The sequence below is a fragment of the Oncorhynchus mykiss genome, chromosome 26 (genome assembly GCF_013265735.2).
Source record: "Oncorhynchus mykiss isolate Arlee chromosome 26, USDA_OmykA_1.1, whole genome shotgun sequence".
In the NCBI taxonomy this organism is placed as follows: domain Eukaryota; kingdom Metazoa; phylum Chordata; class Actinopteri; order Salmoniformes; family Salmonidae; genus Oncorhynchus; species Oncorhynchus mykiss.
The window spans coordinates 48,810,230-48,826,017 of NC_048590.1; the positions used below are offsets into that span (position 1 = coordinate 48,810,230).

General features: G+C 48.7%; 1 protein-coding gene across 1 annotated transcript in view; it reads right to left on the reverse strand.

The window, feature by feature from the left end:
* Positions 1 to 1,566: 1,566 nt before the first annotated feature.
* LOC118944539 (uveal autoantigen with coiled-coil domains and ankyrin repeats-like) overlaps positions 1,567 to 15,788 on the reverse strand; it is an 81,916-nt gene continuing 67,694 nt past the window's right edge. Inside the window, exons 9-19 of the mRNA XM_036964467.1 lie at positions 13,174 to 13,211; positions 12,234 to 12,275; positions 11,031 to 11,138; positions 10,806 to 10,838; positions 10,471 to 10,563; positions 10,290 to 10,320; positions 10,129 to 10,178; positions 6,933 to 9,683; positions 6,265 to 6,420; positions 5,018 to 5,083; positions 1,567 to 3,728 (exon numbers count right to left, since the gene is read on the reverse strand). Of these exons, the coding sequence (XP_036820362.1) occupies positions 3,657 to 3,728; positions 5,018 to 5,083; positions 6,265 to 6,420; positions 6,933 to 9,683; positions 10,129 to 10,178; positions 10,290 to 10,320; positions 10,471 to 10,563; positions 10,806 to 10,838; positions 11,031 to 11,138; positions 12,234 to 12,275; positions 13,174 to 13,211 (3,440 nt within the window). The 3' untranslated portion in view covers positions 1,567 to 3,656. The remainder of the gene's footprint in view (positions 3,729 to 5,017; positions 5,084 to 6,264; positions 6,421 to 6,932; positions 9,684 to 10,128; positions 10,179 to 10,289; positions 10,321 to 10,470; positions 10,564 to 10,805; positions 10,839 to 11,030; positions 11,139 to 12,233; positions 12,276 to 13,173; positions 13,212 to 15,788) is intronic.

Genomic DNA, 15,788 nt, shown 5'->3' on the forward strand with positions numbered 1-15,788 from the left:
TTCCCACTATAGTGCCGACCCAAACCGTACTGTGCTGGCTGATTCCCACTATAGGGCCGACCCAAACCGTACTGTGCTGACTGATTCCCATTATAGGGCCGACCCAAACCGTACTGTGCTGACTGGCTGCTTCCCATTATAGGGCCGACCCAAACCTGTACTGTGCTGACTGGCTGATTCCCATTATAGGGCCGACCTAAGCCCGTACTGTGCTGACTGATTCCCACTATAGGGCCGACCCAAACCGTACTGTGCTGACTGATTCCCATTATAGGGCCGACCCAAGCCCGTACTGTGCTGACTGATTCCCACTATAGGGCCGACCCAAACCGTACTGTGCTGACTGATTCCCACTATAGGGCCGACCCAAACCCTTACTGTGCTGACTGATTCCCACTATAGGGCCGACCCAAACCGTACTGTGCTGGCTGATTCCCACTATAGGGCCGACCCAAACCGTACTGTGCTGACTGATTCCCACTATAGGGCCGACCCAAGCCCGTACTGTGCTGACTGATTCCCACTATAGGGCCGACCCAAACCGTACTGTGCTGGCTGATTCCCACTATAGGGCCGACCCAAACCGTACTGTGCTGACTGATTCCCACTATAGGGCCGACCCAAACCCCTACTGTGCTGACTGATTCCCACTATAGGACCGACCCAAACCCTTACTGTGCTGGCTGATTCCCACTATAAGGCTGACCCAAACCGTACTGTGCTGACTGATTCCCACTATAGGGCCGACCCAAACCCTTACTGTGCTGACTGATTCCCACTATAGGGCCGACCCAAACCCGTACTGTGCTGACTGATTCCCACTATAGGGCCGACCCAAACCGTACTGTGCTGACTGATTCCCACTATAGGGCTGACCCAAACCGTACTGTGCTGACTGATTCCCATTATAGGGCCGACCCAAACCGTACTGTGCTGACTGATTCCCACTATAGGGCCGACCCAAACCGTACTGTGCTGACTGATTCCCACTTAGGGCCGACCCAAACCGTACTGTGCTGACTGATTCCCAATATAGGGCCGACCCAAACCGTACTGTGCTGACTGATTCCCACTATAGGGCCGACCCAAACCGTACAGACTGATTCCCACTATAGGGCCGACCCAAACCGTACTGTGCTGACTGATTCCCACTTAGGGCCGACCCAAACCGTACTGTGCTGACTGATTCCCAATATAGGGCCGACCCAAACCGTACTGTGCTGACTGATTCCCACTATAGGGCCGACCCAAACCGTACTGTGCTGACTGATTCCCACTATAGGGCCGACCCAAACCGTACAGACTGATTCCCACTATAGGGCCGACCCAAACCGTATTGTGCTGACTGATTCCCACTATAGGGCCGACCCAAACCCTTACTGTGCTGACTGATTCCCACTATAGGGCCGACCCAAACCCGTACTGTGCTGACTGATTCCCACTATAGGGCCGACCCAAACCCGTACTGTGCTGGCTGGAAATCATTACATTACCATCACCAGGTATATTGAAGCATCGTATTGTGTCTTCATATTGTGTGCAGGAAGGAAATCAACAAGACATCTCTCTAAGTTAGGGACTTTTATTTATGTTTTTAACACTAATTCACAAACAAAATACAAGAAGAAAAAAGAAAAACAACCAATTTCAACATATTGGTCTAGATTTAAAACAACTGTATTCAACTTGTAAATTCTGTTATTGGAGACAAGATTTATTTCATGATCCTCGATATTAACATTTTTTAAAAAAGAACCTAATTTTAAATGAATCTGTTTTATGTTCATTTCAGAAATGACATTTTAGATCATTGTGTTACAGCAGTAGTATATAGAGGATTTAGTATGAAACGGATTAATATACATTTCTATATGCTTTGCAAAGCATGTTAGACAAAAGACAAAAGCATCACTGAGCTTCTTCATATTGTTACGCTTAGCAACACGCGTGTTCCAAACGGAGCCCTATTCCCTACTACACAGTGGACTACTTTAGACCTCCTGGTCAAAAGCAGTGCACTATATAGTGAATAGCGTGCCATTTCAGACGCAACCTTAGACTTCTCAATCCATATAAATAGAGGGATTCGTAGTATCCCTACAGAATGACATCCTAACTGTTCCCCTAAAGGGTGTCCTGTGTCTTTCTACTCCAGACCTGCTGAATTTCATTGTTACACCAACGTTGTTTATTAATCAAAGTAGTACAAAGCCATGAAAAAGATATCAGTTTAAAGGCACAAGAGACTTGCTCCACTCTCAGAGACCACTAAAATGAACCACGACAAGACAACAACAACAAAACACTAGTCAAATTAATACATCAGTCAACTTGGCCTGCCAAGTCTCCCCACTAGAGGGCACTCTCGCTCCAGCAACAGGAGACGCTGCACCGCAAACACTAGGACACAGCCAAGGCCCTTTTCTAGAACCCCTGTCCAACACTCCCAGCCTCTAACTCTCTGGTGTGTTTTTGCCGATCTGAAGGGGGACTGGATAGGTGTAAGCAATATGCAGATTGCTTCAAGTCATCAACATGTAGGCTGCCCTGATAGAGTCACAGTCTTAAACCTATCCTGTTCCTTCAGATCTGTGACCACCATAATGGTAGGGGTTAAGGTTCATGGTAGGGGTTCGTCTTAAGATTGGGCTACAGTGTTGTTTGCAAACACTCCTCGAGTCAAATCCAGAATGTGCAGAGCTCCACATTCACCTTGTTTGTGTGGGGTCAATGGCTTAAAGAGACTGCTTGAGGAGTTTACGATTCAGTGAAAAGAATCAAGATAAAGTTTGGACCTTTAGGGAAACAGTCGCTGTGGCCAATGCCCCAAAATGGAGGAGTCCTGCTCCCAAACTGAATGAGTAGGTAACTTCAGGGGGTTCCTGTTTGAAATGACCAGGGCATGGTTCTAGAATTCACCGTAGAACCTCAAAAGATGAAGACGAAAGTCGGGCGGGAGTCGATCGCCACGGGGGAATGTGAGTTAACAGCGGACTTTGCTGCTTGCGTTTTCAGATCCGTTTCACTGCTGCGACGTCAGGAGGATCATCTAAGCAGAGGCCAATCACCACACCACACCTCCCACACAAGACCCAACATCATGCTAAACCCATACAGTCCTAGAGGAGATTTACATACATTCCATCTAAGAAGAGCTTCCTTTCAGAGACTTGCCAGCTAGGCATTGAATATCCTGTTTCATGGAGCCTTAACAGAGTAGTCAGGAAGAGAAAGGCCTGCATAGGCAGTTCGTCATGCTCATGTTTTCAAAGGACATTAGTACATTCTATTGGTCAGCAGCTACAGTATCCCACTGAGTCATCACCTATGCTGAGGTTTATCCACCTAGCTAAGGTACAACCCATCGTCTACCCTTACCCTCTCTATCTACCGTATATCTACTGTATATCTATGTCCATCCACAACACTTGGTCTTAGTTCTGTTGAAACACACAAACCAATCTAGACATATAGGGAGGATTTTGTTTGACTACTAACATGGATCTCTTCCCACACAGACACACACAATCCCAACACACACTCTCACACGCCAGGCGCCCACAGGGGCCACAGCGGGGGGGGTGCTCTGTAGCTGGGGCTGTGTGAACGGTGAATTTGAGTCAGCGTGTTGTGTTTTGTTGTTGCTGAATGGACTTTTAGCAGACAAACTCCTGTCTCATGCGGATGATCTGCAGCAGGGCGGCTTGGACGTCCTCATCCATGTGGCCCTGGGAGAAACAACAACGGTTTGAGATCATCCACTGGTTCCCTATTTCACAGTTATGTCAGCAGTGTGGGCTATGGGCCAGACTTACTGGTGTCGTCAGCAGTGTGGGCTAAGGGCCAGTCTTACTGGGGTCGTCAGCAGTGTGGGCTATGGGCCAGACTTACTGGGGTCGTCAGCAGTGTGGGCTATGGGCCAGACTTACTGGGGTCGTCAGCAGTGTGGGCTATGGGCCAGTCTTACTGGGCTCGTCAGCAGTGTGGGCTATGGGCCAGTCTTACTGGGGTCGTCAGCAGTGTTGGCTATGGGCCAGTCTTACTGGGGTCGTCAGCAATGTGGGCTATGGGCCAGTCTTACTGGGGTCGTCAGCAGTGTGGGCTATGGGCCAGTCTTACTGGTGTCGTCAGCAGTGTTGGCTATGGGCCAGTCTTACTGAGATCGTCAGCAGTGTGGGCTATGGGCCAGTCTTACTGGTGTCGTCAGCAGTGTGGGCTATGGGCCAGTCTTACTGGTGTCGTCAGCAGTGTGGGCTATGGGACAGTCTTACTGGTGTCGTCAGCAGTGTGGGCTATGGGCCAGTCTTACTGGTGTCGTCAGCAGTGTGGGCTACGTGAGAGTCTTACTGGTGTCGTCAGCAGTGTGGGCTACGGGCCAATCTTACTGGTGTCTTCAGCAGTGTGGGCTACGTGAGAGTCTTACTGGTGACGTCAGCAGTGTGGGCTATGGGCCAGTCTACTGGTGTCATCAGCAGTGTGGGCTATGGGCCAGTCTACTGGTGTCGTCAGCAGTGTGGGCTATGGGACAGTCTTACTGGTGTCGTCAGCAGTGTGGGCTATGGGCCAGTCTTACTGGTGTCTTCAGCAGTGTGGGCTACGTGAGAGTCTTACTGGTGTCATCAGCAGTGTGGGCTATGGGCCAGTCTTACTGGGGTCGTCAGCAGTGTGGGCTATGGGCCAGTCTTACTGGGGTCGTCAGCAGTGTGGGCTATGGACCAGTCTTACTGGGGTCGTCAGCAGTGTGGGCTATGGACCAGTCTTACTGGGGTCGTCAGCAGTGTGGGCTACGGGAGAGTCTTACTGGTGTCGTCAGCAGTGTGGGCTACGGGCCAGTCTTACTGGTGTCGTCAGCCTCTGACATTTAGGACACTATCGTATCAACAATCACATATTTTCAGATATATTATTTGCCTTCAGGAATTTGCTGGGCAACAAAAATGCCAGAGATGCCAGGGAGGCTGGAGTGTTATATTTTACTGTAACTAGAAACAAATGACTAAAAGAAACACATACTGACCTGTGCTGCACTGAGGAGATGAGTTCTATAAATTGAAACCACCTCTCTGTGTTGACTCTCAGCATCCTGTGAAGAGAGAGGGGGAGAGAGAGGAGGGAGAGGGGAAGAGAGAGAGAGAGAGGGGGAGAGAGAGGAGGGAGAGGGGAAGAGAGATGGAGAGGGGAAGAGAGAGAAGAGAGAGAGTAAGAGTGAGAGTGAGAGAGGGAGAGAGAGGGAGAGAGAGAGAGATGTGATGTGATGAGTACAGGCCCACTATGGGTTGACCTGGCAGACATTACACAAAGGGACTCCGCCTGCCTGGCTCCACCTTACCATGCACCTCTGAAATACGCCCGTCTTTCACAGCAAAAAAATAGATGGCATCCATATTTTCCTGAAGACTGCCAACATCGAACGAAAGAGCCAAGAGAGCGAACTCCAAATGAAAACGTGGCCCCGACCGTGGGTTCACATGAGAGCATGAGTAATGACGTTCTCAGGATTCTAATATGGACCTCATTTTCTTTTCATCTGGGTTCTGGCTAGCCGCTAGACACGACTTCAAAAAAAAGTACACCAGTTCATTCTCTGCCTCCATCATTTCAAAGGCTCAGAGCGAGCTGACAGAGAGGAAGGCAGAGGTCGTCCTTGAAAATCAGGTGCACAGACAAATGTTTTGTGGAGTCTCGCATCGTTTCCAGCTCAGCGGTAAATCGGCGGTAATAGCCACACAGCGAGAGTGTTACTGTAATTATACGACAGACAAATAGTCTTTGGTTTGCACTGTAAGAGCACTGACACAGATGTTCTTTCTGATGTACTGATATATCCACAGGGAAACGGTTCATATCCACTAACTCACTGTGGGAGGAGGATCAATCATGTCTGGACCAAACCTCCATGTCATCAAGGTAATTAACGAAGATAATAACATCCCATTATCGGTAACTAACGCTGGACTGAAAAAATGCTTTCGTCCCTACTAACGAGGCTCATTATGTTTGGGAGCCAGAGAGTACCGAGTGACTGATTATGGTGTTAGTGCAGCGTATTGACATGACACCATGTTATAGGTCATCGTCTGTCATGAGTATAAAATGTCAATACAATCATGTACACTATGTAGGAAGGTCAATTGTTACAGCTTCACACAACGTAAGGGACCACAACAGAAATAAGTCATTTACTTTGTGTCATCCCTGACAAGTTTTAAAAATCTACAGGTATATTCTGTGTGTATGTATATAAATATATATATACACACTCACAGCCAGCTGCTGCTGCAGGCTCTTGATCTGGGCCTGGAGTGTGTCTATGTGCTGCATCTGTCTCTTATTGGGTGCAGCGTTGCCAGCGTACGCCAGCTGGGACAGACCATTGAGGGCCTGCTTCAGTCTCTCCACGTCCGTCAGCAGCTCGCTGATCTGAAACACACAAAGCTGTTAGCACCAGAACACACATAACCATCTACATATTTAGAAAACCTCATATCAACGGACCAAAGTATTGCCTGCCAAACTTCTTAACAGAACTAAAAACTGAGAATTTGAGATCTTACCAAATGTAAATACTACCGTACTTTTACCATATATAGTACCAGTCAAAAGTTGAGACACCAACTCATTCCAGAGTTATTATTTTTTTTACTATTTTCTACATTGTAGAATAATAGTGAAGACATCAAAACTATGAAATATCACATATGGAATCATGTAGTAACCAAAAAAGTGTTAAACAAATCAAAATGTATTTGAGATTCTTCGAAGTAGCCACCCTTTACCTTGATGACCGCTTTTTTTCAATGTAGAAAATTGTAGAAATAAAGAAAAACCCTTGAATGAGTAGGTGTGTCAACTTTTGGCTGGAACTGCACATTTATGTTGATTTTATTCATATTAAAAATGGCCGACAATTCAATGCAGAATATTTCTCCTACCTTTTTGTCTTTGACCTCTGTCTGCTCCGCCGACATCTGGATCCTCCTCTGAAACTCCCCGATGGTGCTGAGCGACTCCTCGTACCTCTCCTTCAGCTCCCGGATCTCCTTATCCATGGTGTTGCTCTTCTCCTGCAGGGCCTCAGTTTCCACCCTGGCCCTGGACTTGTCCTCTCTGGCCCTGCCCTCGTCCTCCCTGGCCTGGGCCACCTCATGGTGGAGCACCTCGCACTGCTCCGCCAGCCCAGATAGCCTCTCCCCCAACGCCGCTGTCTCTTCCTGCAGACGCTGCTTCTCGGCCTTCAGCTGGCTTAACTGGTCCTCTCTTCCTCCAAGTTCGTCCAGGGCCTGGGTGGCCCGGAGCAGCTCTGACTGCAGGGCTGCCACGTTCTGGGCCCTCTGGTCGCTGGTCTCCTGCTCCTGGCGAAGGGAAGCAAGTAGCTGGGCCACCTGCCCCTCCAGGGCCTCCTTGGCCTGAGCATGCTGCTGCAGGAGGACGGCCTGGTCCCCGGAGCATCGCTGGAGCTCCTTCTCCAAGGCGCAGGCTCTCTGGGCCTCCCCACGCTGAGCCTCCCTGGCTTTCTGGCACTCGTCCTGGGCTTCGTGGATGGTGTCCCTCAGGGCCTGGTGCTCGGCCTCATAGTGTTCCAGCCGGGTTGACTCGGATTCCAGGCGCTGCTGCAGGCTCTGGATGTCAGTGTTACACAGGGCGTTCTGCTCCTCCAGCTCGGCCCTCTGCACAGTCACGTCTTTGTACTGCTGCTCCAGGTCTACCAACCTCAGCGTCAGCTCCTCCATTTTACCCCTGTACTCATCTTCCACCTCCTTGTGCTTTTCACTGGCGACAAAGCCTGTCTCCATTCTCTGCTGCACAGACTCCATCTGCACTTTCAGTTTCTCTTTCTCGTGCTTGTGACGTTCCCCCTCCAACTTCTCCTGGTTGTACTTCTCTTGCATCTCCGAGAGCTTTCCTGTCAAGTCTTTCAGCTTGGTGTTGTAGGAGTTCTCCCTTTCCTCTATGGCAGTCAACGGAACAAACTTGGCCTGGATAGCTTCCTGGATAGTATCTAGTTCTTTCTTCTGCGCCTCCATTTCTTGGTGAAGCTTTACTGTCCCATCTTGGGCAGACTGGTAGCTTGCCAACGCCTCTTTGGCACGATGCTCCGCCTCAACAACAGCATTGCTCAACTTAACCCTTACAGCTTCATGGTCTATAAGGCACACATAGTCATTTTCTATCATCACCTGAACATTCTCCAGCTTCTCTTTCAACTCTGCACTACCCTCTTTCACCTTCTGCAACTCTTCCTCACTTTCTTTGCTCTCCTTCTCCACTTTGGAGAGCTCAGCCTTGGCTTTCTCCAAAGCAGCACTCAGCTCCGAATTCACTTGCTCATGTTTCTCTCTGGACACGTACTCTCCATTTAGGCTCTGTTTCAGAGACTGGTTCTTGGCAGTGACCTGGGCCAGCTCCTTCTCTCTCTCTTCAAACCTCTTCTGGAGCACTTCCAGTTCCTTCACCAGTTCAGCGTTGCGAGCATTCAAGGCACCCACTTCGCTCCGGAACTTCTCAGAGGGCACGGTAGCGCTCTGTAGGCTAGTGACGCTCTCACACAGGGTGACCCTCTCCGTTTGTAGCCTCTGGATCTGCACCTCGGCCTGGCCGTTCCTTTCTGCGGCCTCCACCAGCCTCTCTTCCAGCTCCTCCACAGCTCTCTCCAGGGCGCTCTTGGCCTCTTCATGGGCCTTGAGGGGGATGAAGTTAGCCTCCACCCTGCTGTTGAGCTCCTCCAGCTGCTCCTGGAGCATCTCCCGCTCCTCCTCGCTCTCCTCTACCTGGCGGATCAGTGCCTGGCTCTTGGCAGTTATGTCCGCCAGCCTCCTCTTCATGGAGGAACTCTGTTCCTCCAGGGTCGTCCTCATCCTCTCATGCTCCTGCAGGGGGACCGCCCCTGTCCCGGCCTGGGTTTGCTGGCTGTCCATTTCCCTGTGTAGCTCAGCCACCTCCTCCAGCACACGGTCATAGTCCTCCCGCAGCTCTGCCAGCTGACGCTCCTTCTCATCCACCGCATTGCTCAGCAGGTTCTTCATGTTGTCAAACTTCTCTGCCGGCACAACCTTCTCTCCCTGCCGTGCCCGGGTCTCCTTAATGAGGGCCTCCATGTCCAGCACAGCCTCTGCCAGCTCATCCCGCTCCTCCCGCAAGGCGGTCAGCTCCAGGCCCAGCCGCTCTGCCTCCACCGCCAGCTGGCCCTCGCTGCTCTTGTACTCTTCCAGGGCCTTCTCACTCTGCTTCAGGTGGTTACGCACGCGCCCCACCTCGGCCGAGGCGCCCTCGTACTTGGCCTTGACATCGTGGAGCTGGGCACGGAGCTCGTCGGCCGCCTGGCCTCCTAGGTGCTCCTTGACCGCCACCACGTGGGCCTGGAGCTGCTTGACCTTGGCTTCAGAATCCAACATCCTCTTCTGGACATCCCCCAGTGCCTCCTCCAGCTCCTGGACCTGCCGGTCTGCCTGCCGTTGGATGGTCTCCCGGCTCTGGACCAGCTCTTGGCACTCCTGGCTTTTGCGGGCCAGTGCCGCCTGCAGGCGAAGAGCCTCTTCCTCGGCAGTCTGCTGCCGCCTCCTCACCGTCTCCAGCTCGCGCCGCAGGGCCTCCACCTCTTCGACTGGGTCCCAGCCCACGCCAGGACGTCCCGCAAGCTCCAGGGGACGGGACAGTGAGTGTGAAAGACCGGACGACTGCAGCACCTACAGCAGGAACAAAAGTTTCATGTGTGTGGAATGATTGTGCAATTTACATACACTTCGCACACCTATTTCTCACTCACAGCAGTGTCAGTCCAATATTGGCTTTGCAATGAGAGTCAGTTCCACTATAGCGACACGAGAATACTGAGAAGATGTGAAGGCTACAATAGGATAAAAAAATATCAATTTAAAAGTTGAGCCCAAAATCTAAAAAATACCTGCAGTGGTTTAAGAGAATAAATCTCTCATTTGCTGGGGGGCAAACAGCTGACAGGACGAAATGAGAATTCAGCCGTTTATTTGGCTGTCAGAGAGCTGATAAGCTCATGGTTGCTGACTGGACTAGAATACACAGCAGATGTGGTCTGCGTGTTTTTCATACTTCATGAGTTTCCTTGTCATTGCGGTCCATAATGCTCTAGAAAAACGAAAAAGTCAGGTTTACCTGCGCTGAATCCAGGCTGTGAGATTGTTTGACGAGGACATTGTCTTTTCCTGCCAGAACAAATACGGAGATGATTCAGAAGAGGTATTTTTTTTAAATTCAGATCCTCTGATTGGATCTCTTATCCTCTGATATCTCACATTTAAAGAGAGCTCCCTCACCTTTGATAACAGACTGGCCAGAGTAGTCCCCCTGAAAACACATAGAACATACAGTATGTTCACATTCACGCACAACCTTAGACAACCTGAGCAAGAGCTCTTAGTAGTATTATTATTATGTAAAACCCCATGATGATTTCAGATGCTGTAGCAGGTTTGGCATTTGGCTGTGGTCCCTCACCATGTGGCTCCTGAGCTGAACCTTGACGGTCTCTGGGGCCCGAGCCCCCTCCTCCCTGTCTTTGGCACTCAGTAAGAGCTTCAGCTGTTCCCTCTAATTCAGCACAAACACAACGTGGAGCTTTAGAACAGATCAACAGCCTGACAACTTTAGTTGCATTTGAGGACGATAACTTTCAGATGAATACAGCTATGGCCTGGTATCCAATCAAATATTTCCACATTCTCACAAACACCCACAAACAAACAGGCATGCTAATTCAACTCTAATCTATAGGTAAAATGTTCCATTTTTTCTTCCCACCCCAAACAATTGAGTTGTGTGGCTGTCCTCACCTCTTTATGGATGCATTCCACTGTATGTTTTTCCTGCACAGGATATAGAGGATTACAAGTTAAGTATCAGAGGGTTTGACAAACAACTCATTACCATATATAGTGCCTGTCACCGTCCAAGTTCTTATGTTTCTCTTGAAGCACAAACTGTGTTTGATTCCCCTCTCAGTGACTTTCCGTGTTAGTCAAGAAGTTGTCTACACTACTGTGTGTGTGTGTGTGTACCTGGCTGAGCTGCTGCTGCAGTAGTTTGACCTTGTCCATCAGAGTCCTCTGCTCCAGGTGAAACTTCCTCAGAGTCTCCTGCTGGCTCTCGTTCTGTCTCTCCAGGTCCTGACAAACATTAGAAGTCACAATCCATTTACAAGTCAAATCACACAAATCTCTTAAGTAACCCTTCTCCAAGCCAGAACAGCCCATAGGGCAGGATCCTATCAAATGTTTCTGTAGCATGAGTCAGCTTGAAGTACATGTACAGGATGCTGGGCAGGATGCTAGTCTGTCACAGGGCCTTAACACGTCAGCATCCCTCTGTTCGGCTGGCTCCTAGCTGAACTCGGCAACCCGAACCGAACGAGAGTTGCTTGCATACTCCCTTAAAAGACATTCGCTTTAAAAATGAGAAAAACGCAGCAATGGTACTGTTTGTTCATTTTGAGATGCCGTAGCCAGTATACACTTACTGAAGATACCTGGAGAAATTCATTTTGACGTTTTTGCCGAGAAAATCATAGTCGTGGAAATGTAACATCTAACTAAGATGTTTGGTGCAATATTTCTCAATGAAAAATTGGGCATGAAAACGAATCGTCTCTCCTTGAAGAACCCCTACTGTTGACCAATCACCGACGAAGGGGCGTAGACCTTGACTCCGAACTTGGCTTGCCTCTAGAAAACATTGTGTGCCCGAACAGCCCGAAAAAACCCTCACCGAAGTCCAAAACTAACAAAAATGGCACAAAATATTACATATGCACAAATTCTTCCCAAATTGTTTCAGTTGGGAAGCCTTTACCCCCAATCCATCTTCTTAATGCTGAGTGCCAAACACAGCGGCATCAGGTCCCTTTTTAGAGTCTTTGGTATGACTTGACCTGGGATCAAACCCCCAACATTCCAATCTCAGGGCGGACAGTAACCACTGAGTTGAAAACATCTATAGATCTGTTTAATTAGATCCAACAGTAAATATAAATTCACTAGTACCTTCAATTATCCTGGACATTGTAGAATCATGTCACGCTGATGCTCAGGCCAGCCTATATATTCCCCGATATACTGCTGGGTACATCTTGCTTAATGTCCTCATACATTCAGACCGGGTAATTACATCCCTGTCCATCACAAAGGACTACGAGGTCAAACTCAATGGAGCTGGCCTATCAAATTCAATATTGAACATATGCAGAGAAAAACAATTGTACTCACCCTCACGTTGGCTTCGGCCTGTTCAGTCATCTCCACTGAGTGCTGTGGACACACAGGTTATCATTTAGCCATGATGGACCGGGAGGGGGGGGGGGGGGGGGGGGGGCTGATGGCTAGTGGTAGCAGGGTAAGAGATTTCCTTATATACAGTTTCTCTGGTGGTAGTTACATTAGGGAATGAACTGCGATTATCCATCTCGTCACTAGGTGGCAGTAATGTCCAACTGAATGTCGGAGTGTGAGTCACTTGGCCTCCACAGGAAACAGTGTAAAACATGACAACTCACTGTTTACCGCATGGTAATACACTATTAAGCAAACAGCTTCAACACAACAGTGATTTTGTAAAAACACTTGTGACCGTCTCTATTCAAAATTAAATCAATGAGTGGTGAATGTGGTCAGATTCCATATTAAATCAATGAGTGGTGAATGTGGTCAGATTCAATATTAAATCAATGAGTGGTGAATGTGGTCAGATTCAATAGAGCAGAAACTGAACATAAGTGGTATTGTTGGGATCGGCTTGTTCAGAACTCACAGATATCGTCTATCGCTCCATGTATGTATACAGAACACATGACCCAGGAAGTGCCTTGACGAGGAAGCGTTAACAGAATCAATAATAAAAACCCATCCTATTTGCTTGATGGGGCTCACGTCAAACTTTTGGTAAGCCTATGAGCTGGCTCACCTTTTCAACAATGGATTCACCCAGAGGAAATAACAGTAGAAATGTCAAGTGATTACTATACAGCTCAACAATAACAACTACAGTCTAATCAACAGCTCAAAGGGCAACACAGCAGGAGAGGCATTGCCCTAGGATCTAGGAGATATTGTCTGTGGAGATGTGTGTAGTTTTAAATCTGATAGTTAAATCTCCGGGCACAGAAATCAGTGTGAAGGTTGGCGATTAAAGTGAGCGATGCGATGTTACCTGTCGCTTTTTCTGCTCCATCTTGGCAGCTTCTTTTGCTGTGGACACGATGAGAAACAATTAACGGGTCCGCTTACACACGTCAGAGCAGCCCGTCACTCATGTCGTTGATGATTTAAATCTATACAATGTGTTTTCTCATCCCCAAGTCTTCAGGAGACTGAAGAGAGAAGTTGAAATGAGGTGATACAAGGACAGTACTTTCACACGGGCACAAAGATTTTATGCAACAAAAAAAAATAAAGCAATTATGCCACAGTAATGATGATTAAAGGCTTGATGAGAAACCAATCTCAAATGAGCACTGAGCGTGAAAACAAACAACAGGTGTGGGAGAAATCCGATGAAGCCATCTAAAGCCGCCTCCCACAAACCAAGGACATCAATTTGCCACAACAAGATAATTGTTAAGTAGGGTAAATGACTGATGGTGCACCAGATACTAGGAGAACAGGCAATTCTAGTTTCTGACAAATGTAGACTAAAGTGCTAAAGAGTAGAATTTGATTAGATGCAATTTACCTAGGGTTCTAGTTGAGTGGGGCCCCTTTACCTAGGGTTCTAGTTGAGTGGGCCCTTTACCTAGGGTTCTAGTTGAGTGGGGCCCCTTTACCTAGGGTTCTAGTTGAGTGGGGCCCCTTTACCTAGGGTTCCAGTTGAGTGGGGCCCCTTTACCTAGGGTTCTAGTTGAGCGGGGCCCCTTTACCTAGGGTTCTAGTTGAGCGGGGCCCCTTTACCTAGGGTTCTAGTTGAGTGGGGCCCCTTTACCTAGGGTTCTAGTTGAGTGGGGCCCCTTTACCTAGGGTTCTAGTTGAGTGGGGCCCCTTTACCTAGGGTTCTAGTTGAGTGGGGCCCCTTTACCTAGGGTTCTAGTTGAGTGGGGCCCCTTTACCTAGGGTTCTAGTTGAGTGGGGCCCCTTTACCTAGGGTTCTAGTTGAGTGGGTTCTCTTTACCTAGGGTTCTAGTTGAGTGGGTTCTCTTTACCTAGGGTTCTAGTTGAGTGGGGCCTTTACCTAGGGTTCTAGTTGAGTGGGTTCTCTTTACCTAGGGTTCTAGTTGAGTGGGGCCCCTTTACCTAGGGTTCTAGTTGAGTGGGGCCCCTTTACCTAGGGTTCTAGTTGAGTGGGGCCCCTTTACCTAGGGTTCTAGTTGAGTGGGGCCCCTTTACCTAGGGTTCTAGTTGAGTGGGCCCTTTACCTAGGGTTCTAGTTGAGTGGGCCCTTTACCTAGGGTTCTAGTTGAGTGGGCCCTTTACCTAGGGTTCTAGTTGAGTGGGCCCTTTACCTAGGGTTCTAGTTGAGTGGGGCCCCTTTACCCAGGGATCTAGTTGAGTGGGCCCCTTTACCTAGGGTTCTAGTTGAGTGGGCCCTTTACCCAGGGTTCTAGTTGAGTGGGCCCTTTACCCAGGGTTCTAGTTGAGTGGGCCCTTTACCTAGGGTTCTAGTTGAGTGGGCCCTTTACCTAGGGTTCTAGTTGAGTGGGCCCTTTACCTAGGGTTCTAGTTGAGTGGGGCCCCTTTACCCAGGGTTCTAGTTGAGTGGGCCCTTTACCCAGGGTTCTAGTTGAGTGGGCCCTTCACCCAGGGTTCTAGTTGAGTGGGGCCTTTACCTAGGGTTCTAGTTGAGTGGGCCCTTCACCCAGGGTTCTAGTTGAGTGGGGCCTTTACCTAGGGTTCTAGTTGAGTGGGCCCTTTACCTATTGTTCTAGTTGAGTGGGCCCTTTACCTAGGGTTCTAGTTGAGTGGGCCCTTTACCTAGGGTTCTAGTTGAGTGGGCCCTTTACCTAGTGTTCTAGTTGAGTGGGCCCTTTACCTAGGGTTCTAGTTGAGTGGGGCCCCTTCACCTAGGGTTCTAGTTGAGTGGACCTTTGATAAATGCATACACAAAGTTCACATGAAGGGGATCTGTTGGGGACATTTTATGTACTCTATTTCACATAGCCTTGATAAAAACCCACATTAAAACACTCTGCAAAGCCACATGCCGCGCTAAATGAACAACCTTAAATTCCCTCTGAAAGAAGAATGCTGACACACTTGAACTCAGGTTACCTTCCCTAAAAAGCACAATCCTTTTTTTCACCTTTGCTGCAAATTTCCCCCAGTCCATTTCATTCTGTTAATAACTTTACTTTCTCTGCAGCGTGACTTTTTAACCCAGTGTTTTCAATAGACATGTTATTTTTACTTTTTCCTTGCTCTCATTTTGATATTCTGGTAGAATGGGTGTTTTCTGCAGTCTCCTGTGGTTTCTGTATTTCTGAGGCACCAGGCTGAGTTACAGCTTACACTGCAGATAGAAACATCTCAGAACCTCTTCATTCTGGGCTAGCTGCTCCTGTCTCCCCCCTACTGAGGCTAAGAAAACATCGAGTTCTCATTTGAAAGACACAGAAAAACACCAAAACCTCCCTCTCCCTGCCAGACATGGACGATGATTACAGTATTTGAAGTCGATGAAACAGGTTTCACAGTTTTGAACATCGCTGAAGGTTTCAACAGGAAAATGAAATGTGGCCTTTTGTCCACAGGGCAGCCCTCACACAGGGTGAAAAACACATCTACAGGAGTACCTAGGGCAGCCCTCACACAGGGTGAAAAACACATCTACAGGAG